Here is a 15090-nt window from a genome sequence, read left to right as displayed (position 1 = left end):
TATTAGTAATGCGGATATTATTAATATATTATTGTGATGTGATAATAATTCTCGCGTGTGTTTATATTGCGTAGGATTTTGTTTGTGCTTTGTTTATGTTGCGGTTGCATATATCATCGAGCGAGGCGGTCGTTGTACTAACGAGCCGATACAGCGTGTATGCGTAATAAGGACTTGCAAACCTTATTACGGGTGCAAATCGTATCTAGCAAGTGATGTACGACGAGTGTTTAGCAAGATGGGACGGTGTTGTGCGTGTGGTTTATACGTTCGTGATCTAATCGTTTGCATTCCTTAGAATGAAAACAGAAGATGGATGCGGAACGAGTGAGCCTATTCACGAAGGGAAGGATGAGTTAATGTTAAAGATTGAGGCTGTGTTTGAACGATATGTCTCGATTTTCACCGGCAGAGTTAGAGAAGTAACCAAGGAGTTGGTCGAAGGACAAATGACGAAAGTGGTCCGAGACCAAGTGACTAAAGTTGTAAAGGAAGAGTTTGAAAAGAGGTTTCCCAAACCTCGAGGTAGCGATGATGAAGATGTACTTGCAAGGTTAGGATTACACGGTGCTCATGGTAAGAGGGCACGAAGTACGCCTGAAGGCGTCGGGAATGTGAAGAAGAAGAGTAAGAAGGGTTACAAGCTTACGTGCTTTAAGTGTGGGGAACGGGGTCATTTGGCACAAGATTGTACGGTAGTGCCTTTAGGCTCAATCAGGTGTTTCATTTGCCGGATGGAGGGACACCGGAAGTCAGAGTGTTCCGAATCGCATGACGATCGGGTTAGGAGGTTAAAGCGCGAATATATGATGGGAAGTGGAGCACGGAAGCCCAACAGCGCTACATCAGGTAATTTTAGTACGAAATCATATGTCATTCATTTGTAATAACATGCGGTATGTGCGTAAGTCTTAGCTAAACTTTATTCTCCGTTGGAGATAATTTGTAGCAAGCGGGCGGTTTACGTTTATGGTTCCAGTTTGCTCTCAGCAGAGCGTATAAGTGGTGTGTTGTGCCTTGACTCTATGGTGTGAATCCTTGGGTGCTTAGGCATTTTGGTTGGTATCGGGTTGTTTAGCTCGTTCGAGTGAGACCCTTAAGGTCTCAATTGTGTTGTGCATGTTATTGATATGGGTGACGTTCCTAATGGAAGTACCCTATGGTGACTTTGGATTGTCGGGCGAAGGGCGTAAGACTTGGCGTAACCAAGAATAATTATAAATTAAAAGACGGTTATACCCTTTAACTCATGACACAACAGTCAAACGATCTGAAGGACATGATGGTAATTTTACGAACTATCATCATTGTGACGCCGTAAAAGCTATCAAGTCATTACATATCCTATCTGTGAAGTTTAATTTCACAACCTCATTTAATCACATAGCTTTGTAAACTTAAACTGGGGGCTTGATAGTGTACCCACCTCGATAGCATACTTTATCTTCGACATAATTAAAATTGCTTTGTCAAACAAACCTTCACAAAGCAATAAAGGAACGAAGGACTGTAAAGACGTGTAGTAACGAAGCTATGGCATTGGATACAGTGCACCGAACCTCGGTTTGGAAAAAGTCAATGTAAAGAGGCTACTACTAGCTCGACCGCCACCATTGCCAACTAAGGCAAGAGACAACAATGCTTTCTCTTACAAAGACCCATTTAGGGAAAGCCAAGAAATCTTTTCATAATGCACGGGAATTCCACAATGCCTCATAAGATGGTATTCCATCTATACAAATATGGAAACAAGAGGAATGCTTATGTTCACTCAACACACCCGATTCAATATAGAATCTAATACTTATGCTAAAAACACTCTCTCGGTGACGTAAAGCAATCCATGCATTGCTACTTTCGGAGAATCGTAAACGAAGAGGAAAAAACCCTCAAATTCACCTATATTACTTACCTCCGTGATGTGGATATTCCAACCTTATCACTCCGATAAGGTTCGCCGAAAAGTGTACCAATAGTTCGGTTAGTAATGCCCCTTAGTCTGTTAATATTTATAATTATTCTTCTACAAGTTCTTCGCGAGTTATTTATGTCCCTAAAGTGGTGGAGATTCCACTTGATGATTGTGGTGTTAAATTGGATAGAAATATATATATATATATATATATATATATATATATATATATATATATATATATATATATATATATATATATATATATATATATATATATATATATATATATATATATATATTAGGGTCTTAAGATGGAAGGATGGTTACTTCCTTTCGCGCGGGACCGGAATTGATAACTCTTCGACAAAGATTTCTTCGTATACGATAGAAAATCGGGCAAGTAAGAAATTTAATCTGTTGAAGGTTGATGTGGTGGTTGTCAAGCCTATCATTAAGACTCAGAAAAGTAAATCGGTTGCTGGGTAGTTTGTTCGGGTGTTTTCTTTTTGTTTATCATAGTTTTTTTTCCGTGTTGGTTTCTTTTTTGGTCTTTGTATTGACACTTATAGTTGTTTATGCCCCGATATCGTTGCATTGTTTAGGTTGCTCAATGGTCGGATTTAATTAGTTTTTGCTCATTGTTTAGTGTTTTAAAGTTCTTTTACTCGAGCCTTAGAGTGTTTTAGTTTCCATTATACCTTTATTAAAGGAAACTAATACGGGTACACCCCTCTATGGGTTTTCAACAGCAATCATCACATAAGCTTTTAATCTCACCTTTTACTTTTTATTTATTGTATCATAACTCGTGTTTTCAAGCTCAGCTTTTATTTTTTATTTATCTTGTCTTCACCCATGCTTTTTGCCCCGTCTCATATCTCATATCGACCATGCCTTTCATCTTTTTTTTCCTTCTCATTTATATATATTAATTTATTTATTTTATATTCATAATATATACTCTCTCTGTCCCATTAGAAATGTTCACTTACTTTTTACACACAGTTTTAAAAAATCTCACTAGCTTCATTCTCTACCAATCAGAAATATTATCTCTCCAGAATAACTCTTTCTCATTGGTTGAAATACAAAGTGGACACTTGTAATGGGACATCTCAAAATGAAAATGTGGATACTTATGATGAGACGGAGGAAGTAATATATAAATGCTACTCCCTCAATTTCAATTTTATTGACCACAATTCTTTTCCGGGATGACTCAAATTATTTGTCAACTTTTTAATAGTCTTTTAATTTTATTAGAGAACTACTGTAAGATTATTTGCTATTGTTAATTATTTAATTTTATATTATTTATATAAAAATATAAATTGAATTATCTATTTATAAAAAGTAAAAAATATTTGTTAACTTACTAAAAGACAAAAAAGCTAATTCATTTATTTGAAGTAAAATATAAAAAGAAAGAAAAATAAAAATGTTTAATATAATATCTCAATAAATAATGTTATAAATTATAATATTATAACATAAATATAAATATAAATATATTAATATAAATATAATATTAATATAAATATAAATATAAATATAAATTAAAATTAAAATAAAGGGTTAAGTAATGTCAGTAAAATAGATGGAATTGACAAGGGGTGTGCATACATTTTGTCACTTATTAAATAATGCCTTAAAGGGTATATTTTTTTTTTGGCGAAATAATAATATATTAATAATAAAACCTTCATTGGAACGATGAAGAAAATACAACATATTACATTGAAGGACACTTGAAAGCCCATAAAACTTGAAATTACATCATACTTCTAAATGAAACGCTTATTGCGATGCTAAAACCGAACTTGACCGAGCTTAGAAGCCAACTCGAACCAGGATGAAAATAAACGCTTGAAAAGAGGCCAATCTCCCTTCCCGGGCTTAGAAGCCCATAAAAAACAGAATGTAAACCTTATAGAAACCCAAGCATAGAAGCTGGGCTCAGGAGCCCAGAACTGAGGCCCAAAACAGGAAACCTAATTAACAGAAAGCGTATATCTACACCTTCTCCCCCAAATTGAATATTGAAAACCCCAATAAAAACCGAACGAGGAATACTGAGTGATCGAAGAAAAGAGACGCTTGAGAATTGGGAAGAATCCGATTGCTCTTGACAAATTGAAGATGAAGGTAGGATAACACGAAGGGCATATAACAGAGATCAATTGATTATAAATTGAGGACAAATTGAATCAATGCTAATCTTCCTGATCTTTGCTTAACATTTGAGATGCTATCCTCATGGTTTTGATTTGTTGCTTGGAGTGTCATAATCAACCATGTTTTGCATCATTATCCCAAAATTGGTCATCTCTTCTTTAAAGGTAAGCTTTTTACCTCCAAATTGGTTATAATCTTTCATTGATTTACCATCACCAACAACGTGATTGATTTCACTTGAAGTATAAAAAAGACCCGAAAGATTTGGAATTTGATCAGCCCAATCGACACTTGTGGTTTTACCCTTGTTCTTGACTTTGCTTACTTTATTGTGTAAAACAGGGACCTCGTCTGATGTAAGGGGAATACACCTTGCTCTGATTTTCTCACATGAATCTTTGCATCCTTGATCGATGCAATGATTCTCATGTTTAAAATTGAAAGGGCTGGAGGAGTTCAATTTAGAGATAAATGAGGTTTCACTTGTGGTATTGATTTTTGAGGCATAGGTATCTTTAAGATTGGATTTAGAATTTCCAGAGGCATTAGGAAAAGTCAGCTTAATCGATGGTGAAATGGTGTAGGGAGGATTATTTGGTGGTGATTGGCTAAGGGAAGGAAATTCTTTTTCATTGAGGTTAAAAGGCAGGTTTTGGGGAATGGAAAGGTTAGAAGGATTTGACCTTTGCCCATCTTGAACATGTACTATTTTTTCATTGAGGTTAAAAGGAAGGTGATTGGGAGTGGGTTGGTAGGAAGTGGCAGACATGTTCCCATTTTGTGTAACATGTACTTTAGGAGAGATTTTTGGAGAAAAAAGAGATTTCCTAATCTCTTATGCAGCTTTCTCTTTCTCAAACACAGCGTGCTCTTTGTTGTTAAAAGAAACAAAAAGATTCCTTTTAATGTCATCTGCTGTTTTGGTCTTTTCTTTAGATAAGGCAAAGTTTACCTTTTTCCATTGACAAGTGCAACTCCTTTGGTTCAAAAGAAACATGTTTGGTTAGCTTTTTAGGATTTTCGTATAGGGATTTGTACCCCAACGGTTGGATTTTTCAAGCTTGAAATTGGTAGGCCCACAGGTGAAGATGCCGGAGGAGTTTCCGGTATGACCTGTTCCGAATCCGGTGAGTGAATCACGTTTTTGCCCTCTTTTGATTTCTTATCAACAGTGGAAGACAATAATTTGTTGTGCTCTTTAATTAATTCTTCTGATATTATTTCAATTGGGTCATCTTGAATAATTTCTTCAATCCATAATTTACAACTGGTTTCATCTTCCAATTTTGCAGAGACGAATTGACCAATTTTACCAGGTTCGCTGGATTCAATAAGGGCATACGTGACTTCTGGATTAACAAGATTGTGTGTGTCCCGATCGACATGAATGATTCTACCAATATTTTTCACAGCTTCTATAGTGCATTCGGGTTAACTGCAGTCAAAGGGTATTCCTCTAATACCCACTTTTACGATTCTTGTAAACCTGTTTGTTCGTTGAACCATTGGGACGACATCTAGAAATTCCAAGATGTTCAATGAAGGGCCTAAAGTCAACCGATTGAAACTTTCAACATCTTTGCACTGTATGATGTATGCGAACGAGCCCCATGAGCAGATTGATTCTACTATTATGGATCTGCTCTTGAGCCAATTGATTAACTTGCTTGCTTTTATTGGAATTTTGTCAATGACCATAGCAGTTAAATTTAGCCGAGCACAGGTTGATTGATTAGGAGAAATGTAAACGGGTAAATTGAAAAATTTATTTGTGTTAAGTTGAATGAAGGGATCTGGAAGTATTTTTGTGTTTAACTCGTTTTTTGCAAAACCCACATAGATGTTTCGACCTTTGAGGTATTTGCCATTAAGGTTGATTGAACAGGTTGCTTGAAACGAATTTTCGAAACGAACGAATGCAAAGGATCGACCCAATTTTCGTGAAATTCCCGTAATAATGCCAAACTTTTAAAAAAAATTGTTGATAGTTGTGGGATCAACTAGGTTGGACAGATTGCCTATGTAAATGGTCGATTTTTTAGAGTTATTGGGGATCGATTTGTTTGAATGTTTTGAATTAAAGGGATGAGGATTGTGATTTGAGTTGTTGAATTGTTTGATAGGTATTGAATTTGGAAATTAATGTTTGAAGGTGGAGGGTTTTATTGGAGGAATGCCTTTTTGCCTATAATTTTTCAAAATTAGTGTATACTATAATTAATATTTTTATATATATGGTAATGTATGATATTAGTAAATAAATAAAGTTTAATTTATATATTAAAATATTAAGTGTATTTAGTCTTCTTTATTTATGAGAGGTGATTCACACACACCACTTTTTGATCTATCTACACTTTTGTATCATAAATTCACAATATATTCATAAATTAATGTAGGAATTTGAGCTTATATTATTATTATTATAAATATAAATATAAATTATAATTATACTATATACTAAATATGAACAACACCCTCCAACCACAACCCGCCACATACCCCAAAACACTGTAGCTACTGTAGCGTAGTGTAGCTACAGTAGTTTTTTTTTTTTTTTTTTGGAAATAATTTACTTAATCTTCTGATTTTATTCTGAATTCTGATTTTAAGTTTACCTAAATAATTAACATCTACTTTAATCGATTCTAAACAATCTAATAAATAAATAAATTGGAGTAGATCTTAAAACAAAAATCATATACTAAAATTAATACAGTAACTAACAAAGACTAATAAAGAATTTTTTATCACCTAAAACAACTATAAAAACCCTCCATAAAACACCACCGCCACCAACCATTTTTGAAACAAACCACCGTCAACAGCTACTTGCCACTTCCGGCAACAATTCGCCACTAACACCAGCTTCTAGCAAAAACGATGTCGGCAACAATCAATACCATTCACATCAACGAAATCGCTACAGTATAACAGTAACCACCAGGGGTACTTTTGTCTTTTCACACCCAAGGTTGCAAAAAAAAAAAAAAAAAAAAAAAAAAACCAAAAGCACGATCACAGTTTACAATATTCTTTCACATCTTTAGATCTTCAACACCACCATTTTTTTTTTACCTCTTACCCAACCACCACCCCTCCACCAGCACCGCCGCCAAGCAAGATCACAGTTTACAATATTCTTTCACATCTTTAGATCTTCAACACCACCATTTTTTTTTTTACCTCTTACCCAACCACCACCCCTCCACCAGCACCGCCGCCACCGTCACCATACCGCTGCTACGAGCACGTCGCTACTAACACCAGCCAATATGGATCTAGAACTAAACAGATCTGAGGACAATTTTTTTTTTATTTTTAGTTAAGCAAAGTCTGAAAATATAACAAACACAAAAAACAACTGAAAAATAAAAACATATATCGCTATAATATACGAACTTACAAGATCATGAACTTGAAAATTTTTAATCTTAAACTGAAAAAATAAAAAATTCTAACCCAAAACAACTTTTCCGACCGATGCGGTTTCCGGTCTTGATTTAACATAAATTTCGGTTCTAATTGTTACGATGAGAGATCTACAACTAATATCGACCTCCACCACCACCATCGTGAAATTCCGTTCACCGCCATCATCGCCCTACCACGAACTCCGTCCATCACCACCATCAACCTACTACAAATACCACTTTGAAAAGAAAAATATGAGTTTCTTAATAACGACGTTTATTTTTTCTAGGTTTGTTGAACGAGAATGTTAGAGAAAGCATACATACAAAAAATCGTTTATATAAAACTCGATTTGATATTATTTATGCTAAAAATATACTAACAAAACAAGTTAGAAACTATTAAAATTTTTTTGAAGAAAACGCGTTGAAGATGAAAATTCAAGAAGATAAACTCAGATACAGTTTAGTAGAGGATAAAGCAAATGGGAAAGTGTGTGGTGTTTGAATAATGATAAAGAAAATTAACTTATACCAAAACCCTATCACAAATGAGCAGATTTCAAGCTTTTTCTGGTGGACTTAAGCCCAAACATTAAACGAGATAAAAAAAACCCACATATTTCTTATTATCTTAATTTTAATTTTTAATTTTAACTTATTTGAAATTAAATTAAAAGTTAAGTTCATTGAAAAAATATGCGTAGTATTTATACTCCTATTTCTTAACAATGACTTTTTTTCTTTTTGTCTTTAAAATATTTTTTTGTACAACTTTAATTATTTATTTTTATTTTTGTCGTTGGTAAAAGTTATAAATATGAATTATGAAAGTTTACGCTAACATAGTTGTAGTTTTTGTTCTTTTATTGTCACCAAATTCAAACATTTATTTGTTCTTTTTATCTCAATAATTTAGAGTGTAAAAATGAACAAAGGATGCCTCAAACCATAACAGTTGCTGGGCATTGCGTAAATGGTCTAGAAAGAGTGGACAACATTTTGATGACTTTCAGCCCAAAAACTATCTAACGATGTAGTAGCGTTAAAATGACACTAATCCGCCGCGAAGCGCGGACCACAAATCTAGTTAAAGGTATAATAGATAATTAGATGTAAATTGATATGTGTGAAGATCATTTTTTTTATCTTATACCCTTAGATAAGTTAGCCGAACCCAAAGTTAAAACTTTTTTCAGAATTCACTTTTGCTCCCGTTTTTTGTCGTAGCCCCTTTCTTTTTTTGGAGGTGATATTTCCAAACATATTTTTGATAGATCCATACATGTTTGTTGTTACTTTTCAATTATGCCATCCAATATTTAAAAATGAAAATTTTATATAATACATCATTAAGGGCAGTTTAGTGACTTTGTGTGTATTTATCAAAAACAAGTTTGGAAATATCAATTCCCCCTTTCTTTTTCCTCCTTTACTTTTCAAACCCTATTTTTCCATCATCTCATCGCCGCCTTCTTCCCTTTTTGGTCTCTCTTCTGCTGTGACCTCTCCTCCGGCCATCGGCTCTTCGCCGGTGCTCCGGAGGGTTTCCATCTCCGGTAAGGTTTTTTCCCTCTTTCTCCTTGTTTTTTCTTTCCATCGGATTGTGATGTTACCGGTGGTCTGAGAGATTCTCCGACGCTCCAAACCTTTCTCAACCGCCGTTCTCGTCGTGGGAAGTGTTTGTGTGTCTGGGAGCTTTTATTCCGGCGTGGTGACTTCTAGATCTCACGATGATGTTTTTGTTTTCCGGCAGCGATTTGTACTCTGTTTCTAGCGGAGAAAGCTTTGATCCGACGGCTTTGTCACCCTCCACCTCTGTTCTCGCGGTGTGCTTTGGCTTCGGTTGTTAGATCTATTTTTTTGGCCTGCTCTTTTCTCCTTTCCGGTAGCGGAGCTCGCCGGTGGTCTTCTTCTAGGTGGCGGTTGGTGTTCCACCACCGGGGAGACTAACAATGCTGTCTTCCTTCTCCGTTTATTCTCCGTTTAGTTTCTTTGTCTGGTACTTGTTGTTTGGTAGTTGTGATACCATCTATTACATCCATCAAACACGGGAAAAACGACTTAATTGATAAAACACCGAATGAGTAAGCCGCGACAAATACGTCCAAATATGAAACTCTTGCAATCATTCTATAATCAATCTAAAATTTATGGAAGTTAGCTAACCATAACAAAATTAATAAAACCAGCTTAAACAAACAAAAACAAACAACTGATGTTTAAGTTGCTTAAGCCAAAATAATTGCTTTTGTTTAAGTTGCTTATTTGGAATTTAAAGTAATTTGTTTAAGCTGATTTGATTTATTTTGTTAGGGTTTGTAAACTTTCATAATTTTTAGGTCGATTACGGCATGTATTGAGGGAGTTTCTTTTTTAGCAGTATTTGTGGTGGTTTAATCTTTTGGTGTTTTTTCTGTGAAGCGGTCTTGACCATGACCTTTTTCTGTGTTTTTCCGATATGGATTGTTCAAAATATGGATGTAAGTTTATTGTTGTCGAGTTTTTTTCAAAATTGTACTTATTTTCTGAAGTTTAGATAAATGTATGCTTGTTTTACTATTTCTTTCCAATCCAATGTTTGACTAAAAAAGTAATTGACAAAAATATACCTCCAAATCGAGATGACAATCGTATTGCAAGTGTATGTTTCAATTAAATGTATAGAAAAAAACAATTATCATCTACAAATCGTTTATGAACTTCATCACCTTTTTTTTTCTTTTTTAAAAGCCAACTTGAGCAATTATTGTAATATGTAGCTCTTTGAGTTACACACGTTTAGACTTTCGAATAACTTAAATTGGAGTTCGTATGAAGGAGATATGGTCATATGACCAAAATGGTGAAGGCTTGCATGATTTGCGAGCTCTCATTGTTTTGGTCATATCTCCTTCATACGGAATCCGAATAAATTGATTCCAAATTCTAAACGACCGTAACTCATATATCTATTGTTAATTGAAATTCAAAGTCTCCCGTCTGTCATACTTACATGCTGCTATGGAGAGAGGGTGGAGGTACTGTGATAAGTGTCAAGTTGGTGGAAAAACGAAGGTGATGATAACGGAATTGGTGGGAAGGAAGGATTGTGGCGGTCAAACCCAAATGTGTTGAGTATCCAAATTGTCTGTGGGAATGGTTTTTAAGTTCAGTATAAAAATGACCCAAATGTGCTTCAACATACTCCTTGGGAACCTAATGATGCTAGTATGGTATGGGAGGAGCCTCATATTGATGAAGATATCAGAACTAAGCTCACTCATGCGTTGGCTAAACTTGAACAATCGGGTAACAAATCCGATATAAATTTGTGTTTATTTTTCTTTTAAGAGTGATAACTTTTTTAGCAGTATTTGCTAACACATCTATATTGAATCAATGAAAATCAGACTATATTTGGCTAATAATAAGCAAATACTAGTATCAGACAAAAATAGTTACCGAGTAATTACATATTCTTTTATCATATCATTATTTTAGATATTAAGTTTTTACATCATTTAGTCATAATTTTTTTTCTTTTTTCATTTCATTATTATATGCAAATGCAAATATGCAATGGATTAATTGCAGGACCATTATGGTGTCCAAAAATTGAAAGAACTATGACAGTCATCAACATTTAATAACAGTTATTATTGCTTTTGTTACTACTTGCACTTCATATCTTGATTTTCAATTCAGTTATAAATTTACATAAATAGTTTTTATTTTAGCCCATTTTGCAGGTCCTAGATTCATTTCAATCAGATTTTACCTACAATCGTATACTATTTGGCTCCTACTATTGCACCAATTTGTGTCTAATTATCTTGTTTACCCATCTCAACTAAAATGAATAAATAAAACATAAAATCCTAATTGTTTATCTGTAAGTAAACTGAGTATTTAAAAAAAAAAGAATCAAGGTTGATAAGTGTTAGGAACTACTGTATTATTTAATTTTGCAGGTTTCTTGTGCGTTTGACCCTTAAAGTAATCCAATCTAGACTAGACAACAACTATTACAGAAGATTTGCAGCAATGAAACATGATGCTCAAGTGTTGACAGAGAAGATGAAAGTTATTTTGGGTGATCCTGTTGTTCAAAAAAAAAAAAAAAAAAAAAAGAAAGAGAAAGATAAAGAAACATTTATGTAGAAATCTCAGAAAATCACTGACAATGAGTCTATAATTTCTTTTTAGATAAATCGTGAATTTCAGTGTCTTCATTGGCTTGTTTTTCCTTAAACAGGGGGTGAATATATAGGTTTAAACAAAGGTATGTCCATCAAGAATGTTTTGTCGGGTTGAATTGGGAGTTTTAGGAAAATCATTCTAGAGACAGATTTAAGCTTGAAACAATCTAACAGGAAATGTAAATGGTTCGGTCACATTTATAGTTGTCTTTCCCAGTTATGTTCGTGCATTGATTTTTTTGTATTCATTTTCATTTGGCATTTTGATGACAAACAAGCATGTAAACGAATACTATTCTAATAAACCTTTTTCGTTAGTGAATAAACTTGGTGGATTAACAAGCCGTATTACAGGACTAGGGGTTTAAATGAGCTGAGTTGAGCTCGACTAGGCTCAAGCTCGTTTAAAATTCAAAGATCTTCAAATATAATGTACTAAGGTCGAGCTTGGCTCATTCGACACTGTATAAGTTTGAGCTCAACTCAAGTTCGACTCATTTACACATACAACAGTTAATATTATATAATTACTTGCTTATTATTTTATTATTATAAAAAATAATAATGTATATAAAGATGAACGGCTCATTTAGGCTAGGCTCGTGAACTTGTTCAACCTAGAGCTACAACTCGTTAACCAAACGATTTCAAAATATGTTTTATGCTCAATCTGAAGTTGTCTCGAGTCAAGTTCGAGTAGCTTACATATAACTTGACTCATTCAGACCCCTATTAACAAGAACCAAAGATATTATAGCATTAACCAATTGGTATTTGGTTGTAAGGTTGGCACTTGTCATAAATGGCCTTCGGTTAAATATTTATCTTTATAGAAAGAAAAAAAAAAGTCTTGTCATTTTGGGTCTAATAGTTCCTTTTCTTATAATTTGATTCTTGTCGAAAACTACCAGCATTTTTTATTTAAATTTGACCAACTTGTACCCATTTAGTATTGAATAAACTTAACAAAGTAAATTATAAAGCAGACAAACATAACAACATGGTTTCACAAAGCCATTAAAACGCACAATCACACATTGCCAATCATCAAGGAAGGTCGAAGTTAAAAGTGTTACATTTTCAGCTAACTCAGTTTAATCACCATAATCATTTCAACACGTTTCAATTAACAGTCCAAAGTTTGCTTCTTAAAGACCCATCAAAAGCTCCATTCCTTCTCTTAATCCCTCCATCGATGGCCACAGTTCGGGTTGCAGCAAACGAAGAACAATGTCATACCTTCTTCCCCTCTTGCAGTTGCCTTACAAGTAATAAAAACATAATTAGTTTCAAAAAACCTTCAATAATGTTTATTTATTTTATTTTCATGATCTATATATCAGTTTAACAAAATGGAGCATTTTCAAATAGTTACACAACATATTAGATAAATAATAAAATAGTGACCTGGAAGAAAACAGCCTCTCCATGACCACATTGAGCACAACGAACCGATTTTGTACGAGGAAGAGTTGGATCTGCAGCAACATCCTGCAAAACTTGAGTTCGCTCACCAACAGCATGGTGTATCTCATTTCTGTAAACACAGTTGTTATCTGCAACCTCCTGTACAATATTCAAGTTGATACTAATTAGCATTTAAAGATTATCCCAAGGGTGAACACCTTCAATTTAAAATGGCTTATGGGTATGTTTTAGTTCTGATGGGTCAAATGGGTTAAGCTGTAACATATAGCTAAATGAAAATAAGTCAACTGGGTGGAAGTAAATGTGTAATGCATAAATTCTCCCAAGTTTTTGTTAACAGAAGAAAGTATTAATGCATTCCACACATTAGTTATGCAAAAACTTGATAAAAATTGACTGAGAAAAGTGTTTGTAGATTGATCCAACTGGTTTTAACCTAATAATAATTACACTCAAGCTACAAAAAATGATAAATTCATTGAACTGACTTATTGGCCTAACACGTTTTGTGTCATAAAATCAAGCAGGGGGTTTGTATGTGGAATCACTAAGTTTTTTTGTACTAATGTTATTTACAAAGAACCTTTTGTAATCAAAAGAATGTTGCCAAAGTACTTTTATTTTGTTAGCCAAATAAGTTTGTGCTATATATTGCAGAAAAAACTTTTAAAAGTAATGCTTTCATACTGAGGTGTCATACAAATGGCATATCGAAGATTTACAGAAAAAACAATTGCATTTCGTACAATGAAGTGGCTTACACATTATTTGTTTTCATCAATATCCAAGATTTACTACAGTTAAGGTGTAGAGGAGAAACAGCATTTTGATTCTAAAGCTGACTCCAACAATTTCAAAACCATATATTACAACATATAACATGATGGATAAGAAAATTTTATAAAAAATAAGGTGGATAATATGAAGTTAGCCTCATTCAGTATAAAGTTAGTTAGAAGATGAAACAGTCAAGCCAAATAACCTAACTTTATAATCCAGTGTTTAATATACTGGTGAAAAATATTTATTTTATCTACATAAAATTACTAGAGGTTAAAAAGTCGCTACGCATTTCAATTTTGCAAAATTACTAGGGTTTGTTGTGTTAACCTGATGATCGCAATTGCGGCAAGCATAGAGAAGGATCTTCTGCTCTTTATCTTCTTTAGGGTACAGAATGTTGTTACTGCCAAAAATCAAACGAGACATTTCAACAAACAGTTGGTGTGCACCCAAAAATTAAGTAACTGGAGAAAAAAGTTATAAAAATAGTAGGTAGTAAAATTACAACCATTCTCTGCAAAACTTCATGGTACTCATCTTGATTGTTGTGAAGGAAGGTGTTTTTCTTCGATTATTATCGGGTTCTAGGGTACCACCTGGTTGAAGTTGAGGGTTTTTGCGTTTTATGTTTTGAGAATAAAAAGTGAAGAAAGAACTCTGAGAAGGGAATATATTCGCAGCTGCTGCTGGAAGCAGCCAATAGTCGCAAAGCACGGGGAAATTCGCCCAAATACACCATTTTTTAAACTTTTATTTCAAAATACACTTTCGGGGAAAAAATTGTCTATTTACACCGTTAGGTCGACCACTCAGTGGGTCGACTACCCCTTTATCCGGCCGACCACTTTAGTTTTCAAGGTAGTCGACCTCAATTCTTCATTGTTGTTGGTCGACTACTTCAGTTATATGGTCGACCTAAGGGTCGACCGAATTGTAGGCCTAAACTCGGTCGACTAACATAGTCGACCACAGTTGCTTTGAAGTCGACCGATAAGTTGGTCGACTAATCATAAAAACATACTAAGATATATCAGATAAGATTATTGCGAATTTAGATAAGGTTTTTATTTAAGTTTACTGTGTTAGCAATGTACCTTCAATATAAATACAGGGACCCATACATAGATATACACATACAGATAAACTAACATATACATACAACAACGAAATAGGTTTTACCTCAATATCTGTCATC

At 34.1% G+C, this 15090-nt stretch overlaps 1 protein-coding gene and 1 long non-coding RNA gene across 3 annotated transcripts; one reads left to right on the top strand and one right to left on the bottom strand.

Annotated features, from left to right (window-relative positions):
* The first annotated feature begins 8922 nt into the window (after window positions 1-8922).
* On the top strand, window positions 8923-11980 carry LOC139846964 (uncharacterized). 2 transcript variants are annotated; one of them, XR_011759240.1, is made up of 3 exons: window positions 8923-9062; window positions 9260-10794; window positions 11457-11980. It is a non-coding gene; the product is annotated as an uncharacterized lncRNA (long non-coding RNA). The 2 variants fall into 2 exon arrangements; XR_011759239.1 differs by having other exon boundaries at window positions 8923-9505; window positions 10478-10794.
* A 708-nt stretch (window positions 11981-12688) lies between these two features.
* Window positions 12689-14522, bottom strand: LOC139848620 (DNA-directed RNA polymerases II, IV and V subunit 9A). The gene is made up of 4 exons (XM_071838341.1): window positions 14404-14522; window positions 14223-14298; window positions 13092-13250; window positions 12689-12945 (listed from the first exon to the last, which is right to left on the bottom strand). Exons 1-4 carry the CDS (start codon window positions 14430-14432, stop codon window positions 12865-12867), a joined length of 345 nt encoding a protein of 114 aa, XP_071694442.1. The 5' UTR covers window positions 14433-14522; the 3' UTR covers window positions 12689-12864.
* Window positions 14523-15090: the final 568 nt, after the last annotated feature.

This window comes from Rutidosis leptorrhynchoides, chromosome 5, assembly GCF_046630445.1.
Source record: "Rutidosis leptorrhynchoides isolate AG116_Rl617_1_P2 chromosome 5, CSIRO_AGI_Rlap_v1, whole genome shotgun sequence".
NCBI lineage: Eukaryota > Viridiplantae > Streptophyta > Magnoliopsida > Asterales > Asteraceae > Rutidosis > Rutidosis leptorrhynchoides.
The sequence above is the reverse complement of the archived record's forward strand: the minus strand, read 5'-3'. Positions and strand labels throughout refer to the sequence as shown.

Excerpts from the sequence above, each read along its gene's own strand:
- LOC139848620 (XM_071838341.1), bottom strand. The coding sequence starts at position 14,432 with ATGAGTACCATGAAGTTTTGCAGAGAATG. Across the intron at positions 14,299-14,403 it reads ATGAAGTTTTGCAGAGAATG|TAACAACATTCTGTACCCTA; the intron begins GTTGTAATTTTA and ends GATTTTTGGCAG. Across the intron at positions 13,251-14,222 it reads GCCGCAATTGCGATCATCAG|GAGGTTGCAGATAACAACTG; the intron begins GTTAACACAACA and ends AATATTGTACAG.